This window comes from Heptranchias perlo, chromosome 45 (assembly GCF_035084215.1).
Source record: "Heptranchias perlo isolate sHepPer1 chromosome 45, sHepPer1.hap1, whole genome shotgun sequence".
NCBI lineage: Eukaryota > Metazoa > Chordata > Chondrichthyes > Hexanchiformes > Hexanchidae > Heptranchias > Heptranchias perlo.
Window position 1 is genome coordinate 1,770,837 of NC_090369.1, and position 21,553 is coordinate 1,792,389.

A 21,553-nucleotide genomic window follows, 5' to 3' on the forward strand; every position below is an offset into this window, starting at 1 on the left:
AACGTGCAGGTGGTGTTGTTCCCATGTGCCTGCTGCCCTTGTCCTTCTAGGTGGTAGAGGTCGCGGGTTTGGGAGGTGCTGTCGAAGAAGCCTTGGCGAGTTGCTGCAGTGCATCCTGTGGATGGTACACACTGCAGCCACGGTGCGCCGGTGGTGAAGGGAGTGAATGTTTAGGGTGGTGGATGGGGTGCCAATCAAGCGGGCTGCTTTGTCCTGGATGGTGTCGAGCTTCTTGAGTGTTGTTGGAGCTGCACTCATCCAGGCAAGTGGAGAGTATTCCATCACACTCCTGACTTGTGCCTTGTAGATGGTGGAAAGGCTTTGGGGAGTCAGGAGGTGAGTCACTCGCTGCAGAATACCTTGACGTGCACGGGGGCCATTTCTCGTTCATGCTGCATTAGCTTCCAAAGCCTTTTACAGACACTCCAGCCTTGTCCGTTTGCACTACTTTAGACTCGCAGTGCTACGGTCACGAAATCACTGAGCGGGGAGACACGATCCAAGGCTACAGTTAAAAGTTTTGCTTCTGCCTCGTGCCGTTCAGAGATCCCGACGTCTTCGTGATCCCGGCTACCTGTGAGCAATGCCACAGGAGGTCTATTATTGCGAGTGAAAGGAAGGGGGGCAGAGCCGCTCTAGGTGGGAGCGGGCAGTTTGACCATTAGCAAAGAAGTAGAGGACACTGGTTAACATTAGTCAGCGTCAAACCTGGTTAGAAATCACAAGAATAGGATGCACGGAAAAAACGGGCAACAAAAGCAGCTGATATCGTGTGGGGGAACTCGTCCTGAAAGGGGCTGGTCAGAGATCTGTTTGGAATGGGACTGGTGGTCTAGTAGATGGTGGGAAGGCAGCGTGAGGATGGGGGAATACACTGGAGTTTCACATGATTATCTTTAGAGATCAGGGATTATTGATACAGAATTTAACCTCAGGGTGGGGAGAGTCCATGATAGGGGAGAACGTACAGGGGGTGTGGGGGGAGATTAAATGGGTGGGGAGAGTCTGTGATGGGGAGAGTGTACAGGGGGTGTGGGGGAGATTAAATGGGTGGGGAGAGTCTGTGATGGGGAGAGTGTACAGGGGGTGTGGGGGAGATTAAATGGGTGGGGAGAGTCTGTGATGGGGAGAGTGTACAGGGGGTGTGGGGGGAGATTAAATGGGTGGGGAGAGTCTGTGATAGGGGAGAGTGTACAGGGGGTGTGGGGGAGATTAAATGGGTGGGGAGAGTCTGTGATGGGGAGAGTGTACAGGGGGTGTGGGGGAGATTAAATGGGTGGGGAGAGTCTGTGATGGGGAGAGTGTACAGGGGGTGTGGGGGAGATTAAATGGGTGGGGAGAGTCTGTGATGGGGAGAGTGTACAGGGGGTGTGGGGGGAGATTAAATGGGTGGGGAGAGTCTGTGATGGGGAGAGTGTACAGGGGGTGTGGGGGAGATTAAATGGGTGGGGAGAGTCTGTGATGGGGAGAGTGTACAGGGGGTGTGGGGGAGATTAAATGGGTGGGGAGAGTCTGTGATGGGGAGAGTGTACAGGGGGTGTGGGAGGAGATTAAATGGGTGGGGAGAGTCTGTGATGGGGAGAGTGTACAGGGGGTGTGGGGGAGATTAAATGGGTGGGGAGAGTCTGTGATGGGGAGAGTGTACAGGGGGTGTGGGGGGAGATTAAATGGGTGGGGAGAGTCTGTGATGGGGAGAGTGTACAGGGGGTGTGGGGGGAGATTAAATGGGTGGGGAGAGTCTGTGACAGGGGGTGTGGGAGCAGTGGGATCGACGGTTGTGTGATATTTTCTCACTCCAGGGCGTCTTGTGCTTTTAAACCACTGCCTACAGATGTGACTATGTATGATTTGAACTCAGCTGTTGGTGGTTTCTGTCTAACACACTGACAGTCTTTAACCTGTCACCTGACGTTATCATTAATCTGCCTCAGTTTTAGCTTCAAGTCCAAAGAAGTTGAGGACAATCCAGTTTATGGAAACATCAACTACCTTTACACCGGTGAGCAGCTCCTTACTGTCTGCACTGAACAAATAACGAACCGTTCTCAATTGCCAGGCGTGAAATCTATAAGTTGTTAATTTTGCTACGTGTGTTGCACACTCCTGGTTTGACCTTGTGTGTGCCCCTATGTGACAGTCAGGCCTGCAGCCGCACACCTCTACCTCGAGATGGAACTTCATTAGCCCCAGATCCCCACACCCCTTCCTACAACATCACTAATCCAAGGAGGGACATTTACATTGACTTGACTTTCCGTGGGCAAAGTCACAGGACATTTATTCCTATTATATTAAACGCACATCATACATTGTGACAGAAACTAAATTCATATACACACAGCCAGTACACACACACAGCCTGTACACTCACACACAGCCAGTACACACACACAGCCTGTACACTCACACACAGCCAGTACACACACACAGCCTGTACACTCACACACAGCCAGTACACACACACAGCCTGTACACTCACACACAGCCAGTACACACACACAGCCAGTACACACACACAGCCAGTACACTCACACACAGCCAGTACACACACACAGCCAGTACACACACACAGCCAGTACACTCACACACAGCCAGTACACACACACAGCCAGTACACACACACAGCCTGTACACTCACACACAGCCAGTACACACACACAGCCAGTACACTCACACACAGCCAGTACACACACACAGCCTGTACACTCACACAGCCAGTACACACACAGCCAGTACACACACACAGCCTGTACACTCACACACAGCCAGTACACACACACAGCCTGTACACTCACACACAGCCAGTACACACACACAGCCTGTACACTCAAACACAGCCAGTACACACACACAGCCTGTACACTCACACATCCTATACACACACAGCCAGTACACACACACAGCCTGTACACTCACACACAGCCAGTACACACACACAGCCTGTACACTCACACATCCTATACACACACAGCCAGTACACTCACACATCCTGTACACTCACACATCCTATACACACACAGCCAGTACACACACACAGCCAGTACACACACACAGCCAGTATACACACACAGCCAGTATACACACACAGCCAGTACACTCACACATCCTATACACACACAGCCAGTACACACACACATCCTATACACACACAGCCAGTACACACACACAGCCAGTACACTCACACATCCTATACACACACACAGTCAGTGCACTCCCACAGCCTGTACACTCACACAGCCAGTATACACACACAGCATTCAACCTCACTCCTTCCGCATCTATTAATACATACCCGTCCATCACTGTCCGTCCATCACTGTCCGTCCATCACTGTCCGTCCATCACTACCCGTCCATCACTGTCCGTCCATCACTGTCCATCACTGTCCGTCCATCACTGTCCGTCCATCACTACCCGTCCATCACTGTCCGTCCATCACTGTCCATCACTGTCCGTCCATCACTGTCCGTCCATCACTGTCCGTCCATCACTACCCGTCCATCACTGTCCATCACTGTCCGTCCATCACTGTCCGTCCATCACTGTCCGTCCATCACTGTCCATCACTGTCCGTCCATCACTACCCGTCCATCACTGTCCGTCCATCACTGTCCATCCATCACTGTCCATCACTGACCGTCCATCACTGTCCGTCCATCACTGACCGTCCATCACTGTCCGTCCATCACTGTCCATCACTGTCCGTCCATCACTACCCGTCCATCACTGTCCGTCCATCACTGTCCGTCCATCACTGTCCGTCCATCACTGTCCGTCCATCACTACCCGTCCATCACTGTCCGTCCATCACTGTCCGTCCATCACTGTCCGTCCATCACTGTCCGTCCATCACTGTCCATCACTGTCCGTCCATCACTGTCCGTCCATCACTGTCCGTCCATCACTACCCGTCCATCACTGTCCATCACTGTCCGTCCATCACTGACCGTCCATCACTGTCCGTCCATCACTGTCCATCACTGTCCGTCCATCACTACCCGTCCATCACTGTCCGTCCATCACTGTCCCTCACTGTCCGTCCATCACTGTCCGTCCATCACTGTCCCTCACTGTCCGTCCATCACTGTCCGTCCATCACTGTCCGTCCATCACTACCCGTCCATCACTACCCGTCCATCACTGTCCGTCCATCACTACCCGTCCATCACTGTCCGTCCATCACTGTCCGTCCATCACTGTCCATCACTGTCCGTCCATCACTGTCCGTCCATCACTGTCCGTCCATCACTGTCCATCACTGTCCGTCCATCACTACCCGTCCATCACTGTCCATCACTGTCCGTCCATCACTGTCCGTCCATCACTGTCCATCACTGACCGTCCATCACTGTCCGTCCATCACTGACCGTCCATCACTGTCCGTCCATCACTGTCCGTCCATCACTACCCGTCCATCACTGTCTGTCCATCACTGTCCATCACTGTCCGTCCATCACTACCCGTCCATCACTGTCCATCACTGTCCGTCCATCACGACCCGTCCATCACTGTCCGTCCATCACTACCCGTCCATCACTGTCCGTCCATCACTGTCCATCACTGTCCGTCCATCACTGTCCGTCCATCACTACCCGTCCATCACTACCCGTCCATCACTGTCCATCACTGTCCGTCCATCACTGTCCGTCCATCACTACCCGTCCATCACTACCCGTCCATCACTGTCCATCACTGTCCATCCATCACTGTCCGTCCATCACTGTCCATCACTGTCCGTCCATCACTGTCCGTCCATCACTGTCCGTCCATCACTACCCGTCCATCACTGTCCGTCCATCACTACCCGTCCATCACTGTCCGTCCATCACGACCCGTCCATCACTGTCCGTCCATCACTGTCCGTCCATCACTACCCGTCCATCACTGTCCATCACTGTCCGTCCATCACTACCCGTCCATCACTACCCGTCCATCACTGTCCGTCCATCACTACCCGTCCATCACTGTCCATCACTGTCCGTCCATCACTACCCGTCCATCACTGTCCATCCATCACTGTCCGTCCATCACTACCCGTCCATCACTGTCCATCACTGTCCGTCCATCACTACCCGTCCATCACTGTCCGTTCATCACTGTCCGTCCATCACTGTCCATCACTGACCGTCCATCACTGTCCGTCCATCACTACCCGTCCATCACTGTCCATCCATCACTGTCCATCCATCACTGTCAATCACTGTCCGTCCATCACTGTCCGTCCATCACTACCCGTCCATCACTGTCCATCACTGTCCGTCCATCACCGTCCGTCCATCACTACCCGTCCATCACTGTCCGTCCATCACTGTCCATCACTGTCCGTCCATCACTACCCGTCCATCACTGTCCGTCCATCACTGTCCATCACTGTCCGTCCATCACTACCCGTCCATCACTGTCCGTCCATCACTGTCCGTCCATCACTACCCGTCCATCACTACCCGTCCATCACTACCTGTCCATCACTGTCCGTCCATCACTACCCGTCCATCACTGTCCGTCCATCACTACCCGTCCATCACTGTCCATCACTGTCCGTCCATCACTGTCCATCACTGTCCGTCCATCACTACCTGTCCATCACTACCCGTCCATCACTGTCCGTCCATCACTACCCGTCCATCACTGTCCGTCCATCACTACCCGTCCATCACTGTCCATCACTGTCCGTCCATCACTACCCGTCCATCACTACCCGTCCATCACTGTCCGTCCATCACTGTCCGTCCATCACTACCCGTCCATCACTGTCCGTCCATCACTGTCCATCACTGTCCGTCCATCACTACCCGTCCATCACTGTCCGTCCATCACTGTCCGTCCATCACTGTCCGTCCATCACTACCCGTCCATCACTGTCCGTCCATCACTACCCGTCCATCACTGTCCGTCCATCACTACCCGTCCATCACTGTCCATCACTGTCCGTCCATCACTACCCGTCCATCACTACCCGTCCATCACTACCCGTCCATCACTGTCCGTCCATCACTACCCGTCCATCACTGTCCATCACTGTCCGGCCATCACTACCCGTCCATCACTGTCCGTCCATCACTACCCGTCCATCACTGTCGATCACTGTCCGTCCATCACTGTCCATCACTGTCCGTCCATCACTACCCGTCCATCACTACCCGTCCATCACTGTCCGTCCATCACTACCCGTCCATCACTGTCCGTCCATCACTACCCGTCCATCACTGTCCGTCCATCACTGTCCATCACTGACCGTCCATCACTGTCCGTCCATCACTGTCCATCACTGACCGTCCATCACTACCCGTCCATCACTGTCCATCACTGTCCGTCCATCACTACCCGTCCATCACTGTCCATCACTGTCCGTCCATCACTGTCCATCACTGACCGTCCATCACTGTCCATCACTGACCGTCCATCACTGTCCGTCCATCACTGTCCATCACTGTCCGTCCATCACTACCCGTCCATCACTGTCCATCACTGTCCGTCCATCACTACCCGTCCATCACTGTCCGTTCATCACTGTCCGTCCATCACCGTCCATCACTGTCCGTCCATCACTGTCCGTCCATCACTGTCCATCACTGTCCGTCCATCACTGTCCGTCCATCACTGTCCGTCCATCACTGTCCGTCCATCACTGTCCATCACTGTCCGTCCATCACTACCCGTCCATCACTGTCCGTCCATCACTACCCGTCCATCACTGTCCGTCCATCACTGTCCGTCCATCACTGTCCGTCCATCACTGTCCGTCCATCACTGTCCATCACTGTCCGTCCATCACTGTCCGTCCATCACTGTCCATCACTGTCCGTCCATCACTGTCCGTCCATCACTGTCCATCACTGTCCGTCCATCACTGTCCGTCCATCACTGACTGTCCATCACTGTCCGTCCATCACTGACTGTCCATCACTGTCCGTCCATCACTGTCCGTCCATCACTGTCCATCACTGTCCGTCCATCACTGTACGTCCATCACTGTCCGTCCATCACTGTCCGTCCATCACTGTCCATCACTGTCCGTCCATCACTACCCGTCCATCACTGTCCGTCCATCACTGTCCGTCCATCACTGTCCGTCCATCACTACCCGTCCATCACTGTCCGTCCATCACTGTCCGTCCATCACTACCCGTCCATCACTGTCCGTCCATCACTGTCCGTCCATCACTGTCCATCACTGTCCGTCCATCACTACCCGTCCATCACTGTCCATCACTGTCCGTCCATCACTTTCCATCACTGACCGTCCATCACTGTCCGTCCATCACTGTCCATCACTGACCGTCCATCACTGTCCGTCCATCACTGTCCATCACTGTCCGTCCATCACTACCCGTCCATCACTGTCCGTCCATCAGTGTCCATCACTGTCCGTCCATCACTGTCCGTCCATCACTGTCCGTCCATCACTGTCCGTCCATCACTGTCCATCACTGTCCGTCCATCACTGTCCGTCCATCACTGTCCATCACTGTCCATCACTGTCCGTCCATCACTACCCGTCCATCACTGTCCGTCCATCACTGTCCATCACTGTCCGTCCATCACTACCCGTCCATCACTGTCCGTCCATCACTGTCCGTCCATCACTGTCCGTCCATCACTACCCGTCCATCACTGTCCGTCCATCACTACCCGTCCATCACTGTCCGTCCATCACTACCCGTCCATCACTGTCCATCACTGTCCGTCCATCACTACCCGTCCATCACTACCCGTTCATCACTACCCGTCCATCACTGTCCGTCCATCACTACCCGTCCATCACTGTCCATCACTGTCCGTCCATCACTACCCGTCCATCACTGTCCATCACTGTCCGTCCATCACTGTCCATCACTGTCCGTCCATCACTACCCGTCCATCACTACCCGTCCATCACTGTCCGTCCATCACTACCCGTCCATCACTGTCCATCACTGTCCGTCCATCACTACCCGTCCATCACTGTCCGTCCATCACTGTCCATCACTGACCGTCCATCACTGTCCGTCCATCACTGTCCATCACTGACCGTCCATCACTACCCGTCCATCACTGTCCATCACTGTCCGTCCATCACTACCTGTCCATCACTGTCCATCACTGTCCGTCCATCACTGTCCATCACTGACCGTCCATCACTGTCCATCACTGACCGTCCATCACTGTCCGTCCATCACTGTCCATCACTGTCCGTCCATCACTACCCGTCCATCACTGTCCATCACTGTCCGTCCATCACTACCCGTCCATCACTGTCCGTTCATCACTGTCCGTCCATCACTGTCCGTCCATCACTGTCCGTCCATCACTGTCCGTCCATCACTGTCCATCACTGTCCGTCCATCACTACCCGTCCATCACTGTCCGTCCATCACTGTCCGTCCATCACTGTCCATCACTGTCCGTCCATCACTACCCGTCCATCACTGTCCGTCCATCACTGTCCGTCCATCACTGTCCGTCCATCACTGTCCGTCCATCACTGTCCATCACTGTCCGTCCATCACTGTCCGTCCATCACTGTCCGTCCATCACTGTCCATCACTGTCCGTCCATCACTGTCCGTCCATCACTGACTGTCCATCACTGTCCGTCCATCACTGACTGTCCATCACTGTCCGTCCATCACTGTCCGTCCATCACTGTCCATCACTGTCCCTCCATCACTGTACGTCCATCACTGTCCATCACTGTCCGTCCATCACTGTCCGTCCATCACTGTCCGTCCATCACTGTCCATCACTGTCCGTCCATCACTACCCGTCCATCACTGTCCGTCCATCACTGTCCATCACTGTCCGTCCATCACTACCCGTCCATCACTGTCCGTCCATCACTGTCCATCACTGTCCGTCCATCACTGTCCGTCCATCACTGTCCGTCCATCACTGTCCATCACTGTCCGTCCATCACTGTCCGTCCATCACTACCCGTCCATCACTGTCCGTCCATCACTGTCCATCACTGTCCGTCCATCACTACCCGTCCATCACTGTCCATCACTGTCCGTCCATCACTGTCCATCACTGACCGTCCATCACTGTCCGTCCATCACTGTCCATCACTGACCGTCCATCACTGTCCGTCCATCACTGTCCATCACTGTCCGTCCATCACTACCCGTCCATCACTGTCCGTCCATCACTGTCCATCACTGTCCGTCCATCACTGTCCGTCCATCACTGTCCGTCCATCACTGTCCGTCCATCACTGTCCGTCCATCACTGTCCATCACTGTCCGTCCATCACTGTCCGTCCATCACTGTCCATCACTGTCCGTCCATCACTACCCGTCCATCACTGTCCGTCCATCACTGTCCATCACTGTCCGTCCATCACTACCCGTCCATCACTGTCCGTCCATCACTGTCCATCACTGTCCATCACTGTCCGTCCATCACTGTCCGTCCATCACTGTCCATCACTGTCCGTCCATCACTACCCGTCCATCACTACCCGTCCATCACTGTCCGTCCATCACTACCCGTCCATCACTACCCGTCCATCACTGTCCGTCCATCACTACCCGTCCATCACGACCCGTCCATCACTGTCCGTCCATCACTGTCCATCACTGTCCGTCCATCACTACCCGTCCATCACTGTCCGTCCATCACTACCCGTCCATCACTGTCCATCACTGTCCGTCCATCACTGTCCATCACTGTCCGTCCATCACTACCCGTCCATCACTACCCGTCCATCACTGTCCGTCCATCACTACCCGTCCATCACTGTCCATCACTGTCCGTCCATCACTACCCGTCCATCACTGTCCGTCCATCACTGTCCGTCCATCACTGTCCGTCGATCACTACCCGTCCATCACTGTCCATCACTGTCCGTCCATCACTACCCGTCCATCACTGTCCATCACTGTCCGTCCATCACTGTCCGTCCATCACTACCCGTCCATCACTACCCGTCCATCACTGTCCATCACTGTCCGTCCATCACTGTCCGTCCATCACTACCCGTCCATCACTGTCCATCACTGTCCGTCCATCACTGTCCGTCCATCACTGTCCATCACTGTCCGTCCATCACTGTCCGTCCATCACGACCCGTCCATCACTGTCCGTCCATCACTGTCCGTCCATCACTACCCGTCCATCACTGTCCATCACTGTCCGTCCATCACTACCCGTCCATCACTGTCCGTCCATCACTACCCGTCCATCACTGTCCGTCCATCACTACCCGTCCATCACTTTCCGTCCATCACGACCCGTCCATCACTGTCCATCACTGTCCGTCCATCACTACCCGTCCATCACTACCCGTCCATCACTGTCCGTCCATCACTACCCGTCCATCACTGTCCATCACTGTCCGTCCATCACTGTCCATCACTGTCCGTCCATCACTGTCCATCACTGTCCGTCCATCACTACCCGTCCATCACTACCCGTCCATCACTGTCCGTCCATCACTACCCGTCCATCACCGTCCATCACTGTCCGTCCATCACTACCCGTCCATCACTGTCCGTTCATCACTGTCCGTCCATCACTGTCCATCACTGACCGTCCATCACTGCCCGTCCATCACTGTCCATCACTGTCCGTCCATCACTACCCGTCCATCACTACCCGTCCATCACTGTCCATCACTGACGGTCCATCACTGTCCGTCCATCACTGTCCATCACTGACCGTCCATCACTGTCCGTCCATCACTGTCCATCACTGTCCGTCCATCACTACCCGTCCATCACTGTCCATCACTGTCCGTCCATCACTACCCGTCCATCACTGTCCGTTCATCACTGTCAGTCCATCACTGTCCGTCCATCACTGTCCATCACTGTCCGTCCATCACTGTCCGTCCATCACTGTCCATCACTGTCCGTCCATCACTACCCGTCCATCACTGTCCGTCCATCACTACCCGTCCATCACTGTCCGTCCATCACTACCCGTCCATCACTACCCGTTCATCACTGTCCGTCCATCACTGTCCGTCCATCACTGTCCATCACTGTCCGTCCATCACTGTCCGTCCATCACTGTCCGTCCATCACTGTCCGTCCATCACTGTCCATCACTGTCCGTCCATCACTGACTGTCCATCACTGTCCATCACTGTCCGTCCATCACTGTCCGTCCATCACTGACTGTCCATCACTGTCCGTCCATCACTGTCCGTCCATCACTGTCCATCACTGTCCGTCCATCACTGTCCGTCCATCACTGTCCGTCCATCACTGTCCATCACTGTCCGTCCATCACTGTCCGTCCATCACTGACCGTCCATCACTGTCCGTCCATCACTGTCCATCCATCACTGTCCATCACTGTCCGTCCATCACTGACTGTCCATCACTGACTGTCCATCACTGTCCATCACTGTCCGTCCATCACTATTCGTCCATCACTGTCCGTCCATCACTGTCCATCACTGTCCGTCCATCACTGTCCGTCCATCACCGTCCATCACTGTCCGTCCATCACTGTCCGTCCATCACTGTCCGTCCATCACTGTCCATCACTGTCCGTCCATCACTGTCCGTCCATCACTGTCCATCACTGTCCGTCCATCACTGTCCGTCCATCACTGTCCGTCCATCACTGTCCATCACTGTCCGTCCATCACTGTCCGTCCATCACTGTCCGTCCATCACTGTCCGTCCATCACTGTCCATCACTGTCCGTCCATCACTGTCCATCACTGTCCGTCCATCACTGTCCGTCCATCACTACCCGTCCATCACTACCCGTCCATCACTGTCCGTCCATCACTACCCGTCCATCACTGTCCATCACTGTCCGTCCATCACTACCCGTCCATCACTGTCCGTTCATCACTGTCCGTCCATCACTGTCCATCACTGACCGTCCATCACTGTCCATCACTGACCGTCCATCACTACCCGTCCATCACTGTCCATCACTGTCCGTCCATCACTACCCGTCCATCACTACCCGTCCATCACTGTCCATCACTGACGGTCCATCACTGTCCGTCCATCACTGTCCATCACTGACCGTCCATCACTGTCCGTCCATCACTGTCCATCACTGTCCGTCCATCACTACCCGTCCATCACTGTCCATCACTGTCCGTCCATCACTACCCGTCCATCACTGTCCGTTCATCACTGTCAGTCCATCACTGTCCGTCCATCACTGTCCATCACTGTCCGTCCATCACTGTCCATCACTGTCCGTCCATCACTGTCCGTCCATCACTACCCGTCCATCACTGTCCGTCCATCACTACCCGTCCATCACTACCCGTCCATCACTGTCCGTCCATCACTGTCCGTCCATCACTGTCCGTCCATCACTGTCCATCACTGTCCGTCCATCACTGTCCGTCCATCACTGTCCATCCATCACTGTCCGTCCATCACTGTCCATCACTGTCCGTCCATCACTGACTGTCCATCACTGTCCATCACTGTCCGTCCATCACTGTCCGTCCATCACTGACTGTCCATCACTGTCCATCACTGTCCGTCCATCACTGTCCGTCCATCACTGTCCATCACTGTCCGTCCATCACTGTCCATCACTGTCCGTCCATCACTGTCCGTCCATCACTGTCCGTCCATCACTGTCCATCACTGTCCGTCCATCACTGACCGTCCATCACTGTCCGTCCATCACTGTCCATCCATCACTGTCCATCACTGTCCGTCCATCACTGACTGTCCATCACTGACTGTCCATCACTGTCCATCACTGTCCGTCCATCACTATTCGTCCATCACTGTCCGTCCATCACTGTCCATCACTGTCCGTCCATCACTGTCCGTCCATCACCGTCCATCACTGTCCGTCCATCACTGTCCGTCCATCACTGTCCGTCCATCACTGTCCATCACTGTCCGTCCATCACTGTCCGTCCATCACTGTCCATCACTGTCCGTCCATCACTGTCCGTCCATCACTGTCCGTCCATCACTGTCCGTCCATCACTGTCCATCACTGTCCGTCCATCACTGTCCGTCCATCACTGTCCATCACTGTCCGTCCATCACTGTCCGTCCATCACTGTCCATCACTGTCCGTCCATCACTGTCCGTCCATCACTGTCCATCACTGCCCGTCCATCACTGTCCGTCCATCACTGTCCGTCCATCACTGCCCGTCCATCACTGTCCGTCTATCACTGTCCGTCCATCACTGTCCATCACTGTCCGTCCATCACTGTCCGTCCATCACTGTCCGTCCTTCACTGACCGTCCGTCCATCACTGTCCGTCCATCACTGTCCGTCCATCACTGCCCGTCCGTCCATCACTGTCCGTCCATCACTGTCCGTCCATCACTGTCCGTCCATCACTGACCGTCCGTCCATCACTGTCCGTCCATCACTGACTGTCCATCACTGTCCGTCCATCATCGACTGTCCATCACTGTCCGTCCATCACTGCCCGTCCATCACTGTCCATCACTGTCCGTCCATCACTGTCCGTCCATCACTGACCGTCCGTCCATCACTGTCCGTCCATCACTGTCCATCACTGTCCGTCCATCACTGTCCGTCCATCACTGACCGTCCGTCCATCACTGTCCGTCCATCACTGCCCGTCCGTCCATCACCGTCCGTCCATCACTGTCCGTCCATCACTGTCCATCACTGTCCGTCCATCACTGACCGTCCGTCCATCACTGTCCGTCCATCACTGACTGTCCATCACTGTCCGTCCATCACTGACTGTCCATCACTGTCCGTCCATCACTGCCCGTCCATCACTGTCCATCACTGTCCGTCCATCACTGTCCGTCCATCACTGTCCGTCCGTCCATCACTGTCCGTCCATCACTGTCCGTCACTGTCCGTCCATCACTGTCCGTCCATCACTGTCCGTCCATCACTACCCGTCCATCACTGTCCGTCCATCACTGTCCATCACTGTCCGTCCATCACTACCCATCCATCACTGTCCATCACTGTCCGTCCATCACTGTCCGTCCATCACTGTCCATCACTGACCGTCCATCACTGTCCGTCCATCACTGTCCATCACTGACCGTCCATCACTGTCCGTCCATCACTGTCCATCACTGTCCGTCCATCACTACCCGTCCATCACTGTCCGTCCATCACTGTCCATCACTGTCCGTCCATCACTGTCCGTCCATCACTACCCGTCCATCACTGTCCGTCCATCACTGTCCGTCCATCACTGTCCGTCCATCACTGTCCATCACTGTCCGTCCATCACTGTCCGTCCATCACTGTCCGTCCATCACTTTCCGTCCATCACTACCCGTCCATCACTACCCGTCCATCACTGTCCATCACTGTCCATCACTGTCCGTCCATCACTGTCCGTCCATCACTACCCGTCCATCACTGTCCGTCCATCACTGTCCATCACTGTCCGTCCATCACTACCCGTCCATCACTGTCCGTCCATCACTGTCCATCACTGTCCGTCCATCACTGTCCGTCCATCACGACCCGTCCATCACTACCCGTCCATCACTGTCCGTCCATCACTACCCGTCCATCACTACCCGTCCATCACTGTCCGTCCATCACTGTCCATCACTGTCCGTCCATCACTACCCGTCCATCACTGTCCGTCCATCACTACCCGTCCATCACTGTCCATCACTGTCCGTCCATCACTACCCGTCCATCACTGTCCGTCCATCACTACCGGTCCATCACTGTCCATCACTGTCCGTCCATCACTACCCGTCCATCACTGTCCATCACTGTCCGTCCATCACTGTCCGTCCATCACTACCCGTCCATCACTGTCCGTCCATCACTGTCCATCACTGTCCGTCCATCACTACCCGTCCATCACTGTCCGTCCATCACTGTCCGTCCATCACTGTCCGTCCATCACTACCCGTCCATCACTGTCCATCACTGTCCGTCCATCACTACCCGTCCATCACTGTCTGTCCATCACTGTCCATCACTGTCCGTCCATCACTACCCGTCCATCACTGTCCGTCCATCACTACCCGTCCATCACTGTCCGTCCATCACTACCCGTCCATCACTACCCGTCCATCACTGTCCGTCCATCACTGTCCGTCCATCACTACCCGTCCATCACTGTCCGTCCATCACTGTCCGTCCATCACTACCCGTCCATCACTGTCCGTCCATCACTACCCGTCCATCACTGTCCATCACTGTCCGTCCATCACTACCCGTCCATCACTGTCTGTCCATCACTGTCCATCACTGTCCGTCCATCACTGCCCGTCCGTCCATCACCGTCCGTCCATCACCGTCCGTCCATCACTGTCCGTCCATCACTGTCCGTCCATCACTGTCCATCACTGTCCGTCCATCACTGACCGTCCATCCATCACTGTCCGTCCATCACTGACTGTCCATCACTGTCCGTCCATCACTGACTGTCCATCACTGTCCGTCCATCACTGCCCGTCCATCACTGTCCATCAGTGTCCGTCCATCACTGTCCGTCCATCACTGTCCGTCCGTCCATCACTGTCCGTCCATCACTGTCCGTCACTGTCCGTCCATCACTGTCCGTCCATCACTGTCCGTCCATCACTACCCGTCCATCACTGTCCGTCCATCACTGTCCATCACTGTCCGTCCATCACTACCCGTCCATCACTGTCCATCACTGTCCGTCCATCACTGTCCGTCCATCACTGTCCATCACTGACCGTCCATCACTGTCCGTCCATCACTGTCCATCACTGACCGTCCATCACTGTCCGTCCATCACTGTCCATCACTGTCCGTCCATCACTACCCGTCCATCACTGTCCGTCCATCACTGTCCATCACTGTCCGTCCATCACTGTCCGTCCATCACTACCCGTCCATCACTGTCCGTCCATCACTGTCCGTCCATCACTGTCCATCACTGTCCGTCCATCACTGTCCATCACTGTCCGTCCATCACTGTCCGTCCATCACTGTACGTCCATCACTTTCCGTCCATCACTACCCGTCCATCACTGTCCATCACTGTCCGTCCATCACTGTCCGTCCATCACTACCCGTCCATCACTGTCCGTCCATCACTGTCCATCACTGTCCGTCCATCACTACCCGTCCATCACTGTCCGTCCATCACTGTCCATCACTGTCCGTCCATCACTGTCCGTCCATCACGACCCGTCCATCACTACCCGTCCATCACTGTCCGTCCATCACTACCCGTCCATCACTACCCGTCCATCACTGTCCGTCCATCACTGTCCATCACTGTCCGTCCATCACTACCCGTCCATCACTGTCCGTCCATCACTACCCGTCCATCACTGTCCATCACTGTCCGTCCATCACTACCCGTCCATCACTGTCCGTCCATCACTACCGGTCCATCACTGTCCATCACTGTCCGTCCATCACTACCCGTCCATCACTGTCCATCACTGTCCGTCCATCACTGTCCGTCCATCACTACCCGTCCATCACTGTCCGTCCATCACTGTCCATCACTGTCCGTCCATCACTACCCGTCCATCACTGTCCGTCCATCACTGTCCGTCCATCACTGTCCGTCCATCACTACCCGTCCATCACTGTCCATCACTGTCCGTCCATCACTACCCGTCCATCACTGTCTGTCCATCACTGTCCATCACTGTCCGTCCATCACTACCCGTCCATCACTGTCCGTCCATCACTACCCGTCCATCACTGTCCGTCCATCACTACCCGTCCATCACTACCCGTCCATCACTGTCCGTCCATCACTGTCCGTCCATCACTACCCGTCCATCACTGTCCGTCCATCACTGTCCGTCCATCACTACCCGTCCATCACTGTCCGTCCATCACTACCCGTCCATCACTGTCCATCACTGTCCGTCCATCACTACCCGTCCATCACTGTCTGTCCATCACTGTCCATCACTGTCCGTCCATCACTACCCGTCCATCACTACCCGTCCATCACTGTCCGTCCATCACTACCCGTCCATCACTGTCCATCACTGTCCGTCCATCACTACCCGTCCATCACTACCCGTCCATCACTACCCGTCCATCACTGTCCGTCCATCACTACCCGTCCATCACTGTCCATCACTGTCCGTCCATCACTACCCGTCCATCACTGTCCGTTCATCACTGTCCGTCCATCACTGTCCATCACTGACCGTCCATCACTGTCCGTCCATCACTGTCCATCACTGACCGTCCATCACTACCCGTCCATCACTGTCCATCACTGTCCGTCCATCACTACCCGTCCATCACTGTCCATCACTGTCCGTCCATCACTGTCCATCACTGACCGTCCATCACTGTCCGTCCATCACTGTCCATCACTGACCGTCCATCACTGTCCGTCCATCACTGTCCATCACTGTCCGTCCATCACTACCCGTCCATCACTGTCCATCACTGTCCGTCCATCACTACCCGTCCATCACTGTCCGTTCATCACTGTCCGTCCATCACTGTCCGTCCATCACTGTCCATCACTGTCCGTCCATCACTGTCCGTCCATCACTGTCCATCACTGTCCGTCCATCACTACCCGTCCATCACTGTCCGTCCATCACTGTCCGTCCATCACTGTCCATCACTGTCCGTCTATCACTACCCGTCCATCACTGTCCGTCCATCACTACCCGTCCATCACTGTCCGTCCATCACTGTCCGTCCATCACTGTCCGTCCATCACTACCCGTCCATCACTGTCCGGCCATCACTGTCCGTCCATCACTGTCCATCACTGTCCGTCCATCACTGTCCGTCCATCACTGTCCGTCCATCACTGTTCATCACTGTCCATCCATCACTGTCCGTCCATCACTGTCCGTCCATCACTGTCCATCACTGTCCGTCCATCACTGTCTGTCCATCACTGACTGTCCATCACTGTCCATCACTGTCCGTCCATCACTGTCCATCACTGTCCGTCCATCACTGTCCGTCCATCACTGTCCATCACTGTCCGTCCATCACTGTCCGTCCATCACTGTCCGTCCATCACTGTCCATCACTGTCCGTCCATCACTGTCCGTCCATCACTGTCCATCCATCACTGTCCATCACTGTCCGTCCATCACTGTCCGTCCATCACTGTCCGTCCATCACTGTCCATCACTGCCCGTCCATCACTGTCCGTCCATCACTGTCCGTCCATCACTGCCCGTCCATCACTGTCCGTCCATCACTGTCCATCACTGTCCGTCCATCACTGTCCGTCCATCACTGTCCATCACTGCCCGTCCATCACTGTCCGTCCATCACTGTCCGTCCATCACTGCCCGTCCATCACTGTCCGTCTATCACTGTCCGTCCATCACTGTCCATCACTGTCCGTCCATCACTGACCGTCCGTCCATCACTGTCCGTCCATCACTGTCCGTCCATCACTGACCGTCCGTCCATCACTGTCCGTCCATCACTGTCCGTCCATCACTGCCCGTCCGTCCATCACTGTCCGTCCATCACTGTCCGTCCATCACTGTCCGTCCATCACTGACCGTCCGTCCATCACTGTCCGTCCATCACTGACTGTCCATCACTGTCCGTCCATCATTGACTGTCCATCACTGTCCGTCCATCACTGCCCGTCCATCACTGTCCATCACTGTCCGTCCATCACTGTCCGTCCATCACTGACCGTCCGTCCATCACTGTCCGTCCATCACTGTCCATCACTGTCCGTCCATCACTGTCCGTCCATCACTGACCGTCCGTCCATCACTGTCCGTCCATCACTGCCCGTCCGTCCATCACCGTCCGTCCATCACTGTCCGTCCATCACTGTCCATCACTGTCCGTCCATCACTGACCGTCCGTCCATCACTGTCCGTCCATCACTGACTGTCGATCACTGTCCGTCCATCACTGACTGTCCATCACTGTCCGTCCATCACTGCCCGTCCATCACTGTCCATCACTGTCCGTCCATCACTGTCCGTCCATCACTGACCGTCCGTCCATCACTGTCCGTCCATCACTGTCCGTCACTGTCCGTCCATCACTGTCCGTCCATCACTGACCGTCCGTCCATCACTGTCCGTCCATCACTACCCGTCCATCACTGTCCGTCCATCACTACCCGTCCATCACTGTCCATCACTGTCCGTCCATCACTGTCCGTCCATCACTGTCCATCACTGACCGTCCATCACTGTCCGTCCATCACTGTCCATCACTGACCGTCCATCACTGTCCGTCCATCACTGTCCATCACTGTCCGTCCATCACTGTCCGTCCATCACTACCCGTCCATCACTGTCCGTTCATCACTGTCCGTCCATCACTGTCCGTCCATCACTGTCCATCACTGTCCGTCCATCACTGTCCGTCCATCACTGTCCGTCCATCACTGTCCATCACTGTCCGTCCATCACTACCCGTCCATCACTGTCCATCCATCACTGTCCATCACTGTCCATCACTGTCCGTCCATCACTGTCCGTCCATCACTACCCGTCCATCACTGTCCGTCCATCACTTTCCATCACTGTCCGTCCATCACTGTCCGTCCATCACTACCCGTCCATCACTGTCCATCACTGTCCGTCCATCACTACCCGTCCATCACTGTCCGTCCATCACTACCCGTCCATCACTGTCCATCACTGTCCGTCCATCACTGTCCATCACTGTCCGTCCATCACTACCCGTCTATCACTACCCGTCCATCACTGTCCGTCCATCACTGTCCGTCCATCACTGTCCATCACTGTCCGTCCATCACTACCCGTCCATCACTGTCCGTCCATCACTACCCGTCCATCACTGTCCATCACTGTCCGTCCATCACTGTCCATCACTGTCCGTCCATCACTACCCGTCCATCACTGTCCGTCCATCACTGTCCGTCCATCACTACCCGTCCATCACTGTCCGTCCATCACTACCCGTCCATCACTGTCCATCACTGTCCGTCCATCACTACCCGTCCATCACTGTCCATCACTGTCCGTCCATCACTACCCGTCTATCACTACCCGTCCATCACTACCCGTCCATCACTGTCCGTCCATCACTACCCGTCCATCACTGTCCGTCCATCACTGTCCGTCCATCACTGTCCGTCCATCACTGTCCATCACTGTCCGTCCATCACTACCCGTCCATCACTGTCCGTCCATCACTGTCGGTCCATCACTGTCCGTCCATCACTACCCGTCCATCACTGTCCATCACTGTCCGTCCATCACTACCCGTCCATCACTGTCCGTCCATCACTACCCGTCCATCACTGTCCGTCCATCACTACCCGTCCATCACTGTCCATCACTGTCCGTCCATCACTACCCGTCCATCACTACCCGTCCATCACTGTCCGTCCATCACTACCCGTCCATCACTGTCCGTCCATCACTGTCCGTCCATCACTACCCGTCCATCACTGTCCGTCCATCACTACCCGTCCATCACTGTCCGTCCATCACTACCCGTCCATCACTGTCCGTTCATCACTGTCCGTCCATCACTGTCCATCACTGACCGTCCATCACTGTCCGTCCATCACTGTCCATCACTGACCGTCCATCACTACCCGTCCATCACTGTCCATCACTGTCCGTCCATCACTACCCGTCCATCACTGTCCATCACTGTCCGTCCATCACTACCCGTCCATCACTGACCGTCCATCACTGTCCGTCCATCACTGTCCATCACTGTCCGTCCATCACTACCCGTCCATCACTGACCGTCTATCACTGTCCGTCCATCACTGTCCATCACTGTCCGTCCATCACTACCCGTCCATCACTGTCCATCACTGTCCGTCCATCACTACCCGTCCATCACTGTCCGTTCATCACTGTCCGTCCATCACTGTCCATCACTGTCCGTCCATCACTGTCCGTCCATCACTGTCCATCACTGTCCGTCCATCACTACCCGTCCATCACTGTCCGTCCATCACTGTCCATCACTGTCCGTCTATCACTACCCGTCCATCACTGTCCGTCCATCACTACCCGTCCATCATTGTCCGTCCATCACTGTCCGTCCATCACTACCCGTCCATCAGTGTCCGGCCATCACTGTCCGTCCATAACTGTCCATCACTGTCCGTCCATCACTGTCCGTCCATCACTGTCCGTCCATCACTGTCCGTCACTGTCCGTCCATCACTGTCCGTCCATCACTGTCCATCACTGTCTGTCCATCACTGTCCGTCCATCACTGACTGTCCATCACTGTCCGTCCATCACTGTCCGTCCATCACTGACTGTCCATCACTGTCCATCACTGTCCATCCATCACTGTCCGTCCATCACTGTCCGTCCATCACTGTCCATCACTGTCCGTCCATCACTGTCCGTCCATCACTGTCCGTCCATCACTGTCCATCACTGTCCGTCCATCACTGTCCGTCCATCACTGTCCGTCCATCACTGTCCATCACTGTCCGTCCATCACTGTCCGTCCATCACTGTCCATCACTGTCCGTCCATCACTGTCCGTCCATCACTGTCCGTCCATCACTGTCCGTCCATCACTGTCCGTCCATCACTGTCCGTCCATCACTGTCCATCACTGTCCGTCCATCACTGTCCGTCCATCACTGTCCATCCATCACTGTCCATCACTGTCCGTCCATCACTGTCCGTCCATCACTGTCCATCACTGTCCGTCCATCACTGTCCGTCCATCACTGTCCGTCCATCACTGTCCATCACTGTCCG

General features: G+C 55.2%; 1 protein-coding gene across 1 annotated transcript in view; it reads left to right on the plus strand.

The window, feature by feature from the left end:
- The window catches only part of LOC137306799 (signaling threshold-regulating transmembrane adapter 1-like), a 32,993-nt gene that overhangs the window by 4,012 nt on the left and 7,428 nt on the right, over positions 1-21,553 (plus strand). The window contains exon 4 of the mRNA XM_067976183.1: positions 1,932-1,999. Within this exon, the coding sequence (XP_067832284.1) occupies positions 1,932-1,999 (68 nt within the window). The remainder of the gene's footprint in view (positions 1-1,931; positions 2,000-21,553) is intronic.